The sequence below is a fragment of the Mauremys mutica genome, chromosome 15, assembly GCF_020497125.1.
Source record: "Mauremys mutica isolate MM-2020 ecotype Southern chromosome 15, ASM2049712v1, whole genome shotgun sequence".
NCBI classification, from domain to species: Eukaryota; Metazoa; Chordata; order Testudines; family Geoemydidae; genus Mauremys; species Mauremys mutica.
Genome location: NC_059086.1, coordinates 12,287,558 through 12,306,568, shown reverse-complemented (window position 1 = coordinate 12,306,568; position 19,011 = coordinate 12,287,558). Strand labels below are relative to the sequence as shown.

Genomic DNA, 19,011 nt, shown 5'->3' with positions numbered 1-19,011 from the left:
GGAAATAGTGCTCAGGCAGTGATCCCCACCAGTGACTATGGCCATCCTTTGGGCTCTCTGGTGAGAACCATCAGTCTCCTGTCCTCAGTCTCTACCTGGATTGGCTGAGCAAGGGGTTATTGACAGGAAGGAGACTCAGGTCCTTTTTGTTCTCTTTTAAGACCAAGTAAATAAGTCATAACCAGTTATATGTTTGATGAATTTTGCTGCTTCTCTGCTTTAATTGTCTGAGCAGTTCATGATTCTCTCTAACATTCCAGTTGTCCTAAAATACTTGCTGCATAATTACTGTGCACGATTAGTCTGGAGCTCATCTGAGAGCACTTTATTCAGGTCATTCAGTGTATGAAATTCAAGATCCGATAGTTAGTTTGAAAATCAGGGCTCTTGGGTCCTATTCCCAACTCTGCTACTGACTGGCTGTGTGACCTAAGATAAGTCAATTCTCCTTCCTCAGCCTGAGCGTCTCCCTCTTTCATGTAGGGATAATAATGATCCGCTCCTACCTACCTCACGGTGGGTGAAGGATGGGGATCCATTGGAGAGTGTCACTAGGAATAGTGCATAATATGTGTCCTTTCATGTTTACTCAGAGCAGATTATGACATAATAAAATAGCTGAAATAGTCTATTTGATTTGTATTTTTTTATTTTGAAATTGTTAAGAGCAGCAACTACTTAGCTCAGACTGAAGCATCTTATCTAATTTTTGAGATGTAAGTGTCACCTCTTTGTGTGTGATGAGACAATTTAACACACTGTGACAAACAGGAGATGCTTTTGTTTTGAAACAAAGTATTTTTGCAAAGAACTTTCATCCCACTTGTTCTGATTTCGAGAAACAAACTGGTTTAGTCTGAATGAGATTTTCTGACTGAAACGATTCCAATGAAATTTCCCCACCATCTCGATTCCTGGGCTCTATCCCTGCCTCTGAGGGGCTTTTGTCCATTAGAACAGGAGTCAGACTGGTGTCTTCTCATTCTGACTCTGCCACCCCTTGCTGTGTAGGCCCTTGGGTAGGTCACTTCCCTTCTCTGTACCTCAGGCTCCTCCCCATCTGTCCAATGGGAACAGGGACAGTTCTCGAACTCTGGGCAGTTGTGAGTCTGAGTAAGATATGGGGCATTAAAGGGGAGGCAAAAGGGGAGTTTCATGGTGTTTAGCACCAAGGAATTCTAAAGTTTGCTAAAATGTCTAGTATGTGGAAACAAGAAATGGTTGGGGCCAAACATTTTAACCACTGCCTTTTTAAAAGCCCTTTCCGGGATGTGAGTCCCTGTCTTTTAGGTACCTGGGGTTCTTTGCCAGCAGGAGAGAAGAGGTTCCTGCCTCCTTTTTTGTGGCCTTAACAAACCCGCTGTTGTGCCCCAGTTCTCGTCTGAGATCTCTGAAAAAGAACATCTTCCCATCCATGAACAAGACAGGACCTATCTTTAAAAGGAGAACAAAGAGAACCCTGGGACTCACAGACTAGCTAGCCTCACTTCCATAGCTGGAGAGATACTGGAATACATTCTTAAACAATCAGTTTGTCAACAGCACCTACAGGATAATTTGGTTCTTAGGACGAGTGAGCATGGATTTGTCAAGAACAAATCATTCCAAACCAATCCTCAAAGATTCATAGACTTTAAGTTCAGAAGGGACCATTATGATCATCTAGTCTGACCTCCTGCACAATGCAGGCCACAGAATCTCACCCACTCACTCCTGTAACAAACCCCTAACCTATGTCTGAGTTATTGAAGTCTTCAAATTGTGGTTTGAAGACCTCAAGCTGCAGAGAATCCTCCACCAATTGTCCCATGCCCCATGCTCCAGAGGAAGGCGAAAAACCTCCAGGGCCTCTGCCAATCTGCCCTGGAGGAAAATTCCTTCCCGATCCCAAATATGGTGATCAGCTAAACCCTGAGCATGTGGGCAAGGCTCACCAGCCTGGGCAAGACTCACCAATCCTCTTTCCTTCTTTGGCAGGGTTCCGGGCCTAGTGGAGGTGGGTAAACAGTAGATGGGATCGATCTTGGTGTTTCTAAGGCTTTTGAAACAGTCCCGTAGGACATTCTCACAAGCAAACAAGGGAAATGTGGTCTAGCTGCAATCAGTGTAATGTGTGTGCAGAGCTGGTTGAAAGCCCAGACTCCGAGAGCCCTCTCCATGTTTGGCTGTCCAACGGAGAGGGAGTACCTAGTGGGTCCGGCAGGGATCAGTCCAGGATCTGGTGCTATTCAATATTTTCATGAATGATTTGGAAACTGGAGTGGAGAGCATGCTTCTAAAATTTGCAAATGACACCAAGCACTTTGGAGCACAGGATTGGAATTCAAAACACCCTTAACAAATTGGAGAATTGGTCTTCTTGAGCCAAACTCCATGGCTGGGCCCCTCTCCATAGACTGGTCTGAAGTGAAAGCCCAGAGCCAAACACTCCTCCTGGGCAGTGCGCTCCAACCTCGAATGGTCAGATGCTGCTTAGCACTGTCAGAGCAGCTTTTGCTGGGGGATTCTCCCAGCACTTTCCAACAGAGGGAAAGTATTAAATCCCCATTTGACTGCTGGGGACAGAGCCCTAGGGGGGGAGCAACTTACCCAAAGTCCCCCAGGAAAAGGAAAACAACCAGCAGTGACACCAAAAGGAAACCCAGCAATGGAACTCAGGAGTCCTGACTCCCAGTCCCCTGGCCCAGTCACTCCAGCGGAGCACACTCCCTCTCAAAGGCAGGGGGAGCGGCCATGAGGGCCTGCTTGTAATTGCCAGCTGTGGGAGGGAGTGTGCAGCAGTGGTTAGCGAAGGGGCCTGGAAAGAAGGACTGCTAGGTCCCATCCATACTTCTAACACTTGGTGTGACCCTGAGCCAGTAGCTTCCCCTCCCCAGGCCTGTTTCTCATCAGTAGAGTTGGGGTCGCAGTCCCAACAGCCCAGGGGGATTGGGAGGCTCCAGGAAGGTGTGTAAAGGGCTGGGATGTCAGGATCCCGGAGGCGCTGTCACCCCCACACTAGGGCGGTGTTCTGCACCCCCTGCTGCTGGCCGAGTTTCTCCATCCCTTGGCCATAGGACAGTCTAGAACCCCAACCAGGGTTATTCTATCTGCTATCCAAGATCCATAAACCTGGAAATCCTGGATGCCCCATCATCTCAGGCAATGGCACCCTGACAGCAGGATTGTCTGGCTATGTAGACTCCCTCCTCAGGCCCTACACTACCAGCATTCCTAGCTATCTTCAAGACACCACTGACTTCCTGAGGAAACTACAATCCATTGGTGATCCTGCAGAAAACACCATCCTGGCCACTATGGAGGTATTAGCCCTCTACACCAACATTTCACACAAAAATGGCCTACAAGCCATCAGGAACAGTATCCCTGATAATGTCTACAGCCAAGCTCTAAGATACAACCACATATGATCCAACCCCTCAGACAGAGACAAACACCTACAAGATCTCTATCAAGCATTCTTACAACTACAGTACCCACCTGCTTAAGTGAAGAAACAGATTGACAGAGCCAGAAGAGTACCCAGAAGTCACCTACTACAGGACAGGCCCAACAAAGAAAGTAACAGAATGCCACTAGCCGTCACCTTCAGCCCCCAACTAAAACCTCTCCAGCGCATTATCTACAACCTATCCAGAAGGATGATCCATCACTCACAGATCTTGGGAGACAGGCCAGTACTCGCTTACAGATAGCCTCCCAACTTGAAGCAAATACTTACCAGCAACCACACAACAAAAACACTAACCCAGGAACCTATCCTTGCAACAAAGCCTGTTGCCAGCTCTGTCCACATATCTATTCAGGGGACACCATCATAGGGCCTAATCACATCAGCCACACTATCAGAGGCTCATTCACCTGCACATCTACCAATGTGATATATGCTATTATGTGCCAGCAATGCCCCTCTGCCATGTACATTGGCCAGACCGGACAGTCTCTACGTAAAATAATAAATGGACACAAATCATGTCAAGAATTATAACATTCAAAAACCAGTCTGAGAACACTTCAATCTCCCTGGACACTTGATTACAGACCTAAAAGTCACAATATTACAACAAAAAACCTTCAAAAACAGACTCCCATGAGAGACTGCTGAATTGGAATTAATTTGCAAACTGGACACCATGAAATTAGGCTTGAATAAAGACTGGGAGTGGATGGGTCATTACAAAAAGTAAAACTATTTCCCCATGTTTATTTGTCCCCCTACTGTTACTCACACCTTCTTGTCAACTGTTGGAAATGGGCATCCTGATTATCACTACAAAAGGTTTTTTTCTCCTCCTGATAACAGCTCACCTTAACTGCTCACTCTCGTTATAGTGTGTATGGCAACACCCATTTTTTCATGTTCTCTGTGTATATATATATCTTCCTGCTGTATTGTCCACTGCATACATCCAATGAAGTGGGTTTTAGCCCACAAAAGCTTATGCTCAAATAAATTTGTTAGTCTCTAAGATGCCACAAGTACTCCTCGCTCTTTTTGCAGATAAATTCATGGTGGTGAAGTCCATTAATAGCTATTAGCCAGGCTGGGTAAGGAATGGTGTCCCTAGCCTCTGTTTATCAGAGGGTGGAGATGGATGGCAGGAGAGAGATCACTTGATCATTACCTGTTAGGTTCAGTCCCTCTGGGGCACCTACCATTGGCCACTGTTGGCAGATAGGAAGTGGCGTTGGATGGACCTTTGGTCTGCTCCAGTATGGCCATTCTTATGTTCTTATGAAGGGAGGGGAAGAGCATTGTGACAGAGTTTCTGTAGTGTAGTGGTTATCAGGTTTGCCTAACATGCAAACGATCCCTGGTTTGAAACCAGGCAGAAATATAATGGGTTACTTTTCCCAACTCCTAGTGCCCTGTCCCTGCTGTTGTAGGAGCAGCAGTGATTTCTATGCTCAAAAGGTCTGTTATACTTCCCCCGCTCCCACTTTGGTCTCCTCTCCCTCTCTGAATGCCTGTGAAGTGGCTTTCCCCCTCCCCCTCCCCCCTGGAATGCTTGTGGGATGAATGGGCTGGTTGAAGAGCTCCCAGGTAGACAAGGTGTCTGGGACTCTGATTAGGCAGCACTCACACACCCAGATCATGGACACTGCCCAAGGTGGAGTGTGACCAACCAGATGCTGCCAAGTCATCTCTTGTCGCGGGCCATGAGGTGCAGGTCCTTAAAAGGGGAAGGGGCCATGTGCTCAGGAGTGCACTCACAAGCTTGTACCTCCAGTGAGTGCCCTTCACCCGGACCGCCTGGCCAGTGGTTCACTGTGTTGCATTTCATTGTGCCTCAGGAAGACTTACCTTCATCGCAGCGCTGTGGGACACTTACCTTGTAGAATCCTGACATCTCCAGTGTCGCGCCAGTCCTGGGAGTGTGTGTGTGTGACACCCCCTCCCCCTTTCTTTTGAGCTTAGCTGTCAGTATAATAAACATGCTGCTTTCTGCCAAACGCTGGTGGGTCATTAGTCCTCCCTACGTTTACTAGCTGGCCCAATTTCGGGTAACACCTGTGATTAACCCCAACCCCTGCAGGACAGAGGGTGGCGAAATGAGCTGAGAAAAAGCCTTGAAAACAGCAAGGGAAAGCTAGAGGATCTGGGCCAGTCACCTTTTGGAGCCTTGTGGCTTGGTCTCCTCTGCCCTGGGAAGTTGGCCTACAGAGGCCGGCTGTTCCTGCTGGCCCCCTTTGCGTGACTTGCCAAAGGAGGAAGTGAGGCAGGAATGGGGCAAAAGAGGAAAGTTGAGCTGAGGAAGGCAGGGCAGAAGCTAAGCGCCTCAGTGCCACTAAGTGGGGTTAGTAGAGCACCACCATTCACTCTGCAAAGCCTGGGGAGGTGCGGTTGGCTGCGGGGAGGTAGAATCCTGTGCCTGCCTCTTGGCTTCCCAGGGATGGCTACTTGCAGCCCAGGAGAGGAAGGATGGTTCTGGGTGAAAGGAAGACAAGCAAAACTCTGGGAGGAAATTTGGGTGCGGCCTCTGTGCTGGGGGAGGGGATTGGGATGCAGAAGGGGTGGCGCTTACCCCAGTCACTGCAGCTCCCAAAGTGACTGGTACACACAACCCTGCGGCAGCAGCTCCTAGGTGGGCGGGGCCAGGGGGTCTCCGTGCACAGCTGCCTGCAGGCACTGACCCCCAAGCTCCCATTGGCTGCAGTTCCTGGCCAATGGGAGTTGCGGAGTTGGTACTTGGGGCAGGGGCAGCACATGGAGACACTCCCCCTGCCCCAAGGGATGCTGGGACATGCCAGCCACTTCTGGGAGCGGCACAGAGGGACAGAAGCAGAGTGGGCAGGGAGCCACCTTAGTGCTGCTGGCACATCTCTGCACACCCATTGGGGGAGGGGAGCAGAGGGCCTCCATGCGCTGTCTGGGGTAGGGGCAGAGCACAGGGCTGCCTCCCCTCCCGGATCTATTACAGGAGTGGGTGGGTGGGGCCTTTTGGCCTGCAAGGTGCAGTAGGTTGGACTAGATGACGACACTGGTCCCTTCTGACCTTAAAGGCTCTGAGTCAAAAAGGGAGAGGGAAGGGAAAAAAATAAACCAAACATTGTAATACCAGGATGAATCCACCTGCTCACTGTATAGTCCTGCCCCTTTCTTCCTCCCCTGTGTGTTTAATGACCTGCAGAATATTGATTCTCTCATTCCATTGATAAACTGATATAACATGATGGAAATTAAACCAATTCCCAGCAGAGGAAACATCACATGACTGCATTGGCTGGGAATTGAACCCAAGTCAACTGCTTGGAAGGCAGCTATGCTCACCACTATACCACCAATGCATCTAGCAAAAGTACCACTTATGCTTACCCAATAAGGCTAGACCAGAACTGAGGCATTTTCCTGCCTGTTAAAATGTACTTGATTCTCATCACTAAAAAAACCACCTCCAGCTTCACCTGGGTTTGAACCACCAGCTTTTCAATTAAGCCACCAAAGTTGTTAATCACAGACACAGGTAACTACCTACTTCCCAAGCTTGTCTATGAAGAACCTATAGGGATACAACTGGCTAGTGAAGGAGGTGCACTGCTCGGGTTATGAGTTCAGGCCTCACCCAGAGCATCAGTTTTCATTAGCCATGGAGCTTCCCCCACTTACTTTGTCTAATCCACATGGAAAGTGCCATACGAGGGTGATGAGAGTAAATTCTAAACTCTGAAATGAGGAGGTTGGCCCAGAGATTGGGATAAGGGGTTTGAAGAGAAAAAGCACTAAGAGTATAAAACCAGTCTCCAGGGGCAGGTACGGTACAACTCCTCAACAGGGAGCCATTTGGGGGAGGGGGTTTCACTTCCTCTGTTAAATGTCCTGAGAGGTATTTTACGGTGAAGATAATGCCATGGCTAACAGTTGACTGGCATGTCCTGGGTTAAAGAAAGGAAGGGACTTGGGTTAATAGTGTGATGATTTGCATTATTGTCACTGTCTGACCCCCTTTCAGTGCGGAGTAGGTTTGTACTTTGCTGTGTCGAATGCACAGACTCCTGGAGAGCAGGGGCAGCTGTTTCCATGGCAGAGAGCCTGGCACTTAGGAGACTTTCTTGACTTGCTGTTTTGAAGCAATTCAATAAAATAACGGTGGAGTTACGATGTCCGGTCCAAAATTTCAGCCCCCCCAGTGCAAAAATGCTATTTTAGGATCTAAACAGGCGGCTTCCAGCACTAGGACACCTGACCAGAGAGCTCAGTGCAGGTGGAACAGCTGCTGACTCTGAGGGTCCTGGGCTAAATCCGCTTTCAAGGGGAAGCGTTTTGATGTATTTGATGGATAATGAGCACCAGCTACCAGGGGAGAAGCCCTGAGAGCCGCTGCCGCTCCAGCTGCTGCTGGGGGTAAGGGGGGAGCCCCAGGGGGCCAGCCGCTCCTCCGGCCATCCCAGGAGTGCTGCTGGGGGCCAACTAGCTGCAGCTGCTCCCACTGCCCTCGGAACAACTGGTCGCATTGGCCGCTGCTTGGGCGGCCCTGGAGTCAGCCACAATGGCCACTATAGAAGTCATGGAGGTTGCAGGAAGTCACAGAATCCATCACTGCCACAACCTTGACAGACACGGATCCCTTACAATGAGACAAAGCCCTCCCTGCTGTGACTGCACTTCCTGGAAGGAAAGAGAAGAACAGAAAGTGAAGAGAGAAGGAAAAAGAGAGACTCCCTGTCACCACTCTTCCCTGCTCCCTGCTCCTTGTATTCTATAATCCCATCTCACTGGGTTCCCTGTGCTGGTGCCATGGGGGTGACATTAGAGTTCTAGGGATTTGAGGGGAAGGGAAGGGGGCTCTTCACTTCTCAACAATTCACACAAATTTGTCTTTGGGATGAAATTTCTCCTGTGGGGCCTCTCAGTCAGAGCTGTACCCCACCCCCTTTAGTGGTGGTGTTGGGTAATTTTTAGTATTTTTATTTTGAAGTGTTTGGCTTAACCGTGATCTTCTCTTTCCCTAATTGTATTGCAATGTTGCATTTATTTTTATTATGCCTCCGTTTTGTTCATGTCATTGTAATTGTAACAGCAACGGAAACTGCAGGAGCAAAAACTGACCCAAAACTTAATTTCCCCATCATACAGGAACAGATAAACATTGCACACAGCTGGAATCATAACATGGAAGTCAAGGGGATGGGATGCAGGTTTCCAAGTGTTCTGTCTTTCTCAGATGACACATTCCAGCCCCTTGTACATCTCCATCCTGTATGACCTGCTGGACTTTGACACATATATTGTTTCAGTCTATTGATAATGTGATTGTAACACAATATGACTGAAATTAAATCACTTCCAGACAACGAACGAACAAAAGACAAAAGCCGTTATTACATTGGCTAGGAATTGAACTCAGGTTAATTGCTTAAAAGGCAACTAGGCGCACCACTATATCACCAATGCCCCACACCCAACCCAACCCTAAGAGAGGGGAACTGAAGCTCAATTTCAATCATAGAAAAATCTTGCCTGAAAAGGAAGGGCACAGCTTGTTTTAAAGACAAGGTTTGTTTGTTCCTGGTACATACGGAGGGGCTGGATAATGCTGTCCAGCCCCCCAAGCTCTGGGAGGATAAGGAACAAATTCAGGCTGCCAGTGACCTGCAGGAGGGAGATAATTTTTTTGACTGTGATGGATGCTTTGTCCTAAAGGCCTTTGTCTGCCCCCTCCCAGTGACTGTTTGGTACAGGAATGCAACTCTGCTCCTGGGTGTCTCCTGTGGAAATAATGTTTCTGCGCAAAACACCAAAGCTTGTAACAGAGGAGGGAAAGGAAATGGCCACACAATGGGAGGAGGACATAAGGAATGAAACCCCAAACACTTCTTCCATGTGCATCGACTTTGAACCTTGTTGTTTGTAGTGTTGTCTCTCATGTCCTGGGACCAACATGGATGCAACAAAGGGGAGGCGGGTCACATAATATCTTTTAAAAGACCAAGGAAGGGAGTATTATTTACTCCTTCTCAGAATAACACAAGAATAACACCAAATGAAATGAATAGGCTGCAGGTCTGAAACAAACAAAAGGAAGTATTTCTTCACACAATGCAGTTAACCTGTGGAACTCTTTGCAGAGGGTGTTGTGAAGGCCAAGACTAGAAGAGAGTTCAAAACTGGACTAGGTAAGTTCATGGAGGATAGGTCCATCAATGGCCATTATCCTGCATGGGGAGGGATGGTGTCCCTATCCTCTCTGGGGCAGAAGCTGAGAATGGGCAACAGGGGATGGATCACTTGATTACTTGTTCTGTTCATTCTCTTTGGAGCACCTGGCATTGGGCACTTTCAGAAGACAGACTAGTGGGATAGCTGGATCCTTGCTGTGACCTAGTATGGCTGTTCTTTGTTCTAACTTCTGTTTGTGGAAGAGACAAACTTTGGGGCTACACAGAGCTGAAGAAGAGTTCTGGGTTAGCTCCAAAGCTTGTCTCTTTCACCAACAGAACTCTACAAGCTCTTACCCTCATCCGTCTTGTCTCTTTTGGACTCTGAAAAGTGTTTTGTCTCAACTCCCTTTGGAGAGAAGTTAAGTTTTCCCTCTGGAAAACCATAACACGGAAGCACTTATGATTGTGATACTAGGATGAAAGGATTATTTAATATTATAAATAAATGAAACTAAACCTGAGCTTTCTGTTTTGAAACTGGTTTTCCCAACTCAGTTCCAAATTCTCTTCTAGAAAGGCCTCCAAGATGCCTGCCCATGCCAGCAGAAGTGGCAAGGATAAATCTGATGAGGTTCAACAAGGACAAGTGCAGAGTCCTGCACTTAGGATGGAAAAAATCCCATGCACTGCTACAAACTAGGGACCGAATGGCTAGGCAGCAGTTCTGCAGAAAAGGACCTAGGGGTTAAAGTGGACAAGAAGCTGGATACGAGTCAGCAGTGTGCCCTTGTTGCCAAGAAGGCTAACGGCATTTGGGGCTGTATAAGTAGGGGCAAGGGTAGCAGATTAAGGGACGTGATCGTTCCCCTCTATTCACCATTGGTGAGGCCTCAGCTGGAATAGTGTCCAGTTTTGGGCCCCACACTACAAGGAGGATGTGGAAAAATTGGAAACAGTCCAGCCGAGGGCAACAAACATGATTAGGGTGCTGGAGCACGTGACCGTGACCCTAACCCTAACCCAGTCAGTCCTCAGCCTGTAGCAGTTCATAGGATTCTTCCATCCTAAGTGTAGGACTGTGCACTTGTCCTTGTCGAACCCCTCCAGATTTCTTTTGGCTCAATCCACCAATTTGTCTAGGTCACTTTGGACCCAATCTCTACCCTCCAGCACTTGGACTCTTTACATGCTTTCACAGATCAAAGAGCACGTTCCATGATTTCATAGGGCAAAGTTTTAGGGCTATTTTGAGTCAGGGAACTATGCTATAGGGTGCTTTCTCCATAGGGATTTCACAGGTGGGTCAACATAGATGTACAGTGTGACCCTTCTCAGGGTGTTGAGGGCTATGAGTTTCCTTGTTGCCATCTGCCACTAGGAAGAGGGACTTTTGCATTTGGAAGCTAGATGTTAGCGACCAAACTCATCCAGCCTGTAAGGCACTCAAGCAACCTCCTCTGAGCCACAGCAGCCCTGCCAGTTGTCAAGAGGCACCCTAACCCCTGAGTTCCTTCAATGGGACCCCCCGGGGTCCAGCCCCGATCACCAGATAGTCAGAGAAATCCCAGATCCTCCCTTCCTGAAACACCGGTATATCCCAGGTTACCAGTTTTACTGTAGACCATTGCTCCTGTATCACACGCAGCACTTGAGTAGTTATCAAAGAAATGGACATTTAAACAGAACAAAAAACAACCTATACTTTTTAGTGGTTACCGTTCCTATCTAAGTAGATTCTCACCTCACACTTCAGTCTATTGCAGTGGTCGCTAGTCCCTAGGAGCCGGGGCCCTGCCTTTCATGAAGCACCACTGGTCGTTAGGGATCTCCTTGGTGAATGAACCTAGAGTGTTTTTCTCCACCCTCTAATAAACTGAATCAGTCTTTTGTTTTATTCACAGAAAGGACGATCTACTCATTGTCATATTGTCTTTTTCACTTACACAGGATTTCAATGTCGCAAGTTTGTCTTTGACAGTTTTCCATTGGCTTTTCTGGGTTGGTGCAAAGGTTGACAATTGAGCAACACATCGCATAGCTGGCTAGCAAGGGACATGTGACAATTCCCTCCCACATGAATGGGACGCCCCCACCAAGACCAATGATTGGGGTGACTCACTTTCATTATGATACCATATGGGCATATTTTACCATGTACTTACATTACTCCTTCAATATGACTCATACACACCTCTCACAGTGATTAGGAGTATCAATAATTTACAAGCTATTTTCAGCAGAGGTCTCACTGCTATGCTTCCTGAATAAATATCATAAAATCAGTATTAGGTGTGGCAAGTCTGAAAGATCTGAGACAGGAGTTGCTTGTGAATAAGTGACCCCTTTGCCAATTGGCACCACTGAGCTTTTGTCACAGATGCACTGAGCTACACAGTCACACCCTGCGATAATAGAAAGGCCAGCACCTCTCCTAGCTCTTGAGTCATTGGTCATCATATCTTCCTTTATTGGAGTGGAAACAAAGAACTGAGTGAGTTCTCTTTCAACTCCAATTCTTTCCAAATCCGTGGCCTTGGTTAGGGTAAATTTGCAGTTCTCTGCAGTAGAATCTTTTACAAAACCACTCAACAATATCAGCAGTGTTAAAAAAGAATGGCTTACCAAAACATGCTCAGCTTTTTTTAAATTTGGTGGCACAGGTCCAGGCAAGGGACTGGATACAGGGCTAGATTAGAATCTGTTACTTACCAGAGCTGGAGATTCTATTAGAAAATAGCTATTTTTCTGCAACTATTAGACTTACAACACTGATTTTATTTTATACACATTTTTAGCACCTACACAGGATAAATTCAACTAAACCCCCACTTCTATTTCCTCAACATCTGTGTCATGAAGGGCAGCATCTCCCATAATATAGGGTAAGTTAGGAGAAATCTTCTGTAGGGCCTGGCTTACAAGTGCTTTAGGAACCAAATACATGTGCATTTTACCTACTTCAAAATCACCTAATGTGGAATTCTCTCCCCAGATCATCTGAGACAATACTGTCTTCAACAACTGAACTACACATGATCATATGCACTTCCTCCAATTAGCTGAGGTTCTGCTGTTGTTCACCTTTTCTGAGTGGAGATTTAAAATCACTGCTGTTTCTTTGTTAACATGTGCAGTATATTGGAGAGTTCGCTCCTGTTGACAGAACTGCACTTGAACTTTCCCCATGTCATCGTGGAGGGATGGGGGAAAAGCAAAACTGAAGTGAAAAATGATGAGTTTAGTAAATGGTCATTTGTCTTAAATTCTCCAATAAATCTAACCTACATCCTATCAAACTGAACTAATATCCAATTGGATGACGAAACAGCCTTCAGGATAGAGAGAGAATACATGACAACGAAAGTGTCAAGTCAAATTCCAGAGCAGGTTACATCTGATTATTCAGAATCAGGACAAGAGATTCTCCCATCACATTCTCCTCTGATTCATTCAAACCTGCTTCACTCAGCACTGTCTCTATAGTCAGTTACGTTATTTACAACATTTTTACTATCCTAGCATCCAAATAATGGGCCCAGGGGGCGGGGGGAGACAGACACCTTGCCAGAAGTGGCTTTACCAACAGATTGAACCTGAAATTTTAACTCCAAATGATCACACTGTGTTTGGGATCCATTTGAATTCCCCTTCCAGGTCTTTGACACTTTTATCTCCAGTCACAATGACTCTGATTTAGGATTAAAGAAGTGAAAGCATCATCTCCAAGCACAGACAGCTAAGAACTGTTCCTCACAGGACACTGAGAAGTGGATGGGTAGAATGTGATGAAGATAATGTGACGAAGTGGGACTGTTCGTACTGGGGGCTGGGTACAGATCCTAAGTATCTAGCAGCAAAAGGCCATGCAGCCAAATGCCTGAAGCTCTGTCTCCTAGCAACGGAGGGCCCGGCCCCTCCCTGCAAAGGTGCTGGCTAAAGGTGTTGGAGACAAAGGGGTCAGGTGACCTCCTGGCCCGGGAAAGAAGCTGAGCAGAGAGGAGGGGCCGGAGGGGGTTGGGCAGACTGGAGTTGGCTAGGGAAAGAGGGGAAGCAGGGAGAGAGGGCTCTGATCCCCGAGGGGGGCTGTGAGGCCCCAAGATGGACCTAACCGGGGGGATCCGGTTATCTGTGCCTGCAAGACCTGTGTTGGACTGTATTCCTGTCGTCTAAATAAACCTTCTGCTTTACTGGCTGGCTGAGAGTCCTGGTGAATCGGCAGGGAGCCCGGGGGTGCAGGGCCGGACTCCCCCACACTCCGTGACAGATAAACTCTGCATGGCTCAGAAAAAAGGTATCAGTTCTGTAGTGATGGGGAAGGAGGGAATCTCTGAATCACCCCATCCCCTTCCAGTGTCACAGAGGCTGAAATGACCCCTTTCCCCCCTGCCCCTGCTCCTCTTCATTTAAATATAATTTGAAAAGTTCCCAATATAACTGCTCTTCAGCACAACCCAGAGCAACATGAGATCAACTGGAAATTATACAATCTGTATCATTGTTGACTTTAACAATAACTTTGCAATAGAAGGAATGGTATAAATGTGATGCTCCCTCATTCCGGATAGGAAGGGCACACTTGAAATAGTCATGGGACAATGGAGTTGATAGAAACGACAAATAGATCAACTTCAAAACAGGGTAAATGGCAAAAGACAAAAATCAGTCACTCATCTAGACAAGCTGAGGGATAACGGTGCATCAAACAGTTCAAACAGCTTTAAAAGTTAGTATGTGGGAATCAGGAAAAGTATTAAAGAAAAAAGTATGGATAAGCCCTAGAGGTTTTTGTGGTGATGATCTCCCTTGCAGAGTCTCTGATGGTTAACATGGGCTGAGTGCCAACAGAAGGTATTCCCACACTCACGGCATTCATAGGGCCTCTCCTGTGTGGATTCTCTGATGTTCAGAAAGGGCTAAGCTGGTAGTGAAGGTTTTCCCACACTCACTGCATTTATAGGTCCTCTTGCCTGTGTGGTTACTCTGGTGTTGAAAAAGGGCTGAGTCTGTAGTGAAGCGTTTCCCACACTCACTGCATTCATAAGGCCTCTCTCTTGTGTGGATTCTCTGATGCCTAAGAAGGCTTGAGCTGCTATTGAAGGTTTTCCCACACTCAAGGCATTCATACGGCCTCTCTCCTGTGTGGATTCTCTGATGCTTAATAAGGGTTGATCTCTGATTGAAGCTTTTCCCACACTCACGGCATTCATAGGGCCTCTCCCCTGTGTGGATTCTCTGGTGTTTAGAAAGGTCTGAGCTGGTAGTGAAGGTTTTCCCACACTCAATACATTTATAGGGCCTCTCCCCTGTGTGGATTCTCTGATGTTGAGAAAGGGCTGAGCTGGTAGTGAAGCGTTTCCCACACTCAATGCATTTATAAGGCCTCTCACCTGTGTGGATTCTCTGATGTTGAAAAAGGCACAAGCTGCGACTGAAGGTTTTCCCACACTCACTGCATTCATAGGGCTTCTCCCCTGTGTGGATTCTCTGATGTTCAGAAAGGGCTGAGCTGACCATGAAACTTTCCCCACACTCATGGCATTCATAGGGCCGCTCCCCTGTGTGGATTCTCAGATGTTCAGAAAGGGCTGAGCTGCTAGTGAAGCTTTTCCCACACTCACGACATTCATAGGGCCTCTCCCCTGTGTGGAGTGTCTGATGATTCCTAAGGTGTGAACTGTGACTGAAGGTTTTCCCACACTCACAGCATTCATAGGGTCTCTCCCCTGTGTGGATTCTCTGATGGAGAAAAAGGCCTGATCTTTGAGTAAAGTTTTTCCCACACTCACGGCATTCATAGGCCTTCTCCCCTGTGTGGATTCTCTGATGTTCAGAAAGGGCAGAGCTGTGATTGAAGCTTTTCCCACACTCACTGCATTCATAGGGCCTCTCCCCTGTGTGGATTGTCTGATGCCGAGTAAGGTGTGATCTCTGAGTGAAGCTTTTCCCACACTCACTGCATTCATAGGGTCTCTCCCCTATGTGGATTTTCTGATGATTAGTAAGGTGTGAGCTGCGATTGAAGGTTTTCCCACACTCACTGCATTTATAGGGTCGCTCCCCTGTGTGGATTCTCTGATGATTAATGAGGTGTGATCTGCGAGTGAAGTTTTTCCCACACTCACTGCATTCATAGGGCCGCTCTCCTGTGTGGAGTTGCTGATGCTTTATAAGGGCTGAATAGTCACATACGTTTTTTCCACACTCAGTGCATGTATTTTTTCTCTTTCCCATGAGGATTTCCTGAGGGGTTGTGGTTTCCTTGAGGTCTTTCTGAGTTCCTCGACATGAAATACATTTACCCACTTTCTCCCCTGGCTGGTTTCCCTGCTCTCTTTCTGGTCTGTGCTGAATCTCACACGATTGTCCCTGCTCATGACTGCTCGACACATTCCTTTCCAATCTTTGTGATAATGCTCTGGGTTTATCCACTTGCTCAAGATTTTCCTGATGAGAATTCTGCTTCTCTTTCTCACATATCATTGTTTCACCTGCTGTGATATAGACAGAAACCTTAAACAGGGTTGGAACAGGAAGACCAAACCATAAAAAGTTCAGGATAGAAGTTAAATAAAAATCAGGAACTGACTTCCCCCAAATGTAGTAGCAGGATTTTTTTATGTTTTATCTGATTTAGAATGAAGGATAAAGAATAAGAATGTAGCATGTATTAAATGTATTAGTGCAGGGGTCGGCAACCTTTCAGAAGTGCTGTGCCGAATCTTCATTTATTCACTCTAATTTAAGGTTTCACGTGCCAGTAATACATTTTAACATTTTTTTTAGAAAATCTCTTTCTATAAGTCTATAATTTAGAACTAAACTATTGTTGTATGTAAAGTAAATAAGGTTTTTAAAATGTTTTAAAAGCTTCATTTTAAATTAAATTACAGAGCCCCCCAGACCAGTGACCAGGACCTGGGCAGTGAGAGTGCCACTGAAAATCAGCTCTCGTGCCACCTTCGGTACACGTGCCATAGGTTGCCTACCCCTGTATTAGTGTATGATCTGATCATATCCTGCCAGCCACCCTTTCTGAGTAACAGAAAGGAATGGCTTAATGGGCAGAGATACATCAGCCAGAATCTGTGTCTGAACTGATTTCAAGGAAGTAACAGATCTTCGAGGGTCACCAATTTATCGTAGATTTAGCATTTTAAAATAAGTAAAAGAATGCTGTGATTGTTTTCTTTTGCACTGCAATTTGATGTTCCTGCTCAAAATGTTGTGTGTAAATTAATTCTGGTTTGTGTGTGAATGAGGAATGTGTGTTTTAAGAGATAAGTGTGAAGGCCATCGTTGAACCAGATGTACAAGGGAGGAACCGGAGACTGACGCAAGGGCGCCAGGAGGCTGCAACACATCCCTAGTGAAATGTCAGAGGAGGGCAGATTGACGACTCTAAAGATGAGACAGGCACCTATCAGTGGGGACAAGACAGCTGTGACCAAAACCAGCCTGGGAGAACTCCCTGAGGAACTTGATGAAAGAACAAGATAAAGGATGAGAAGGACAATTTAAGAAAATAAGCACTCAAACAACAATTGATTACAATACGACAGTGCAAAACTCATTGGTCTCAATTAAGGAAAATCAGTATATAAACAAGGTGCCTTGCCATGAAACTCTGGGTTTGACCTGCCAAGACTTGCCCGAAGCATCGTGTCACAACCAACAGAACCCGGCTCCTCCCTTCCCGTGATCAACCTAGCTGGCTGCTAGATTGATCCAGACTCTGGAGTGGCAACTATAACATACACTGGCGGGACCATGTGTGCTATGACTGAATGGAAATACTAATTGTTGTATCTTCAATAAATGCAGCATATTGACTTTTCCCCTGAAAAAGATCCCGTGTGCTTCTTATAAGCATAACATTTTTGATGGAAAATTGCAAAAGGGTGAAGACATGCACTAAGGTTGTTGAACATACTGCTAAATATTGCTAAAAGGTATATACCATACGTATAATGTGATCAATCACTCAGGTGTGCAAAACCTCAGTCATAGAAGATCTAGGCAACAGGGGGAGGATTAGAGTCCTAGCTCCGACCCGTCTGTAGGGGAAAACTATACAGATAAGATATATACAAACTGTCTAGGTATATACGCCCCCAGCATGGGCGGTGAGTCCTATGAGCCCATGGTACCTGGGTACCAGGAATATTCCTGGCCCAGGGCCCGGCTTCAGCAATGTTTGGGGCTGGGTATCTCCCTCAGCCCCATCTTCTGCCCCTGGGTCCCCTCAATGCATCCTTTGGACCATTTAAAACAGCCCGGGGCCCCCACTCACCACTGGCAGTGCAGCAGAGTAGAGTGGCTTCCTCCCTGTTCACTCCACGTGTCTGCCGGCTCCTCCCTGAATCCCCTGGGCAGTGAGGGGAGGCTATGTCCTGACCCAAGTGCCCGTGCAGCCAATGGGAAGCTGCGGGGGCAGTGCCTGGGGGTAGCAGCACATGGAGACTCCTGGCCTGCCCTGCCTAGGAACCCCACTGCACCCCCCTCAAGAGCTAATACCTCCCCTTTGCCCCTCAAACTTCCTCCCAGAGGCTACACCCCTCCCTCCACCCTCCTCCCACCCCCAGCCTACACCCAAACTCAGTCCCAGCGCATGCATCCCTTATTCCCTCCTGCACCCCCAGCCCGTCCCAGTCTGGAGCCTGCACACAGAACCCAAACTCCGTCAGAGAGCCTGCACCCCCACCCCCTTCCCACACATCTCCTCCTGCCCCCAAACTCCCCCCCAGAGCCCCTCACCCCCTCCTACACACCCATCCTTTGCCCAAGCCTACACTTAAACTCCATTCCAGAACCTGCACCCCCTCCCTATGCACTCCCTCCTGTCCACAAACTCCCTCCCAGAGCCTGCACCCCTCACTCCCTTCTGCACTCCACCCCCTGCCCCAGTCTGGAGCCTGCACCCAGTATCCAAACTCTAACCCAGAACCTGCACACCAACCCCCTTCCCACACACCCCCTCTCCCCGCACCCAAACTCCCTCCTAGAGCCTGCACCCCTCACCCTCCTGCACCCAGCACCCAAACTCCATTCCAGAGCCTGCACCCTAGACCCCCTCCCCCACCCTAACTTCCTTCCAAAGCCCAACCTCTCTCCTGTCCTGCACCCCAATCCCCCGCTTGAGCCCAGAACCTCCTCCCACCACCCAAACGCCCTCCCAGAGCCATTGACAGGTGGGGGGGGGTGGAGTCTGGGGGGCAGATTCTGAGCACCACCAAAATGTCTACAAACCTGCCACACCTGACCCCCAGTCCTAGAAGTGCTGGGCCATGAGGGGGAGGGTTAGAGTCCTCACTCCTACCTGTCTGTCGAGAGAAAATTACATAGGTGAATATATCCTCGGTTGTAGCAGGATCAAGCCCAAAGGATAGGGGGCTTAGCGTTTCCCCCTCCTGC

The 19,011-nt window shown here is 47.5% G+C and overlaps 2 protein-coding genes and 1 non-coding gene across 3 annotated transcripts in view; 1 reads left to right on the top strand and 2 right to left on the bottom strand.

Annotated features, from left to right (window-relative positions):
* Nucleotides 1-19,011, top strand: part of LOC123350391 (zinc finger protein 850-like) — a 586,050-nt gene that overhangs the window by 140,273 nt on the left and 426,766 nt on the right. The gene's annotated exons all lie outside the window — the stretch shown is intronic.
* Nucleotides 1-19,011, bottom strand: part of LOC123350393 (zinc finger protein 850-like) — a 125,772-nt gene that overhangs the window by 98,755 nt on the left and 8,006 nt on the right. The window contains exon 2 of the mRNA XM_044988963.1: nucleotides 14,479-16,091. Within this exon, the coding sequence (XP_044844898.1) occupies nucleotides 14,479-16,091 (1,613 nt within the window). The remainder of the gene's footprint in view (nucleotides 1-14,478; nucleotides 16,092-19,011) is intronic.
* On the bottom strand, nucleotides 6,718-6,789 carry TRNAG-UCC. The gene has a single exon. It is a non-coding gene; the product is annotated as a tRNA-Gly (tRNA).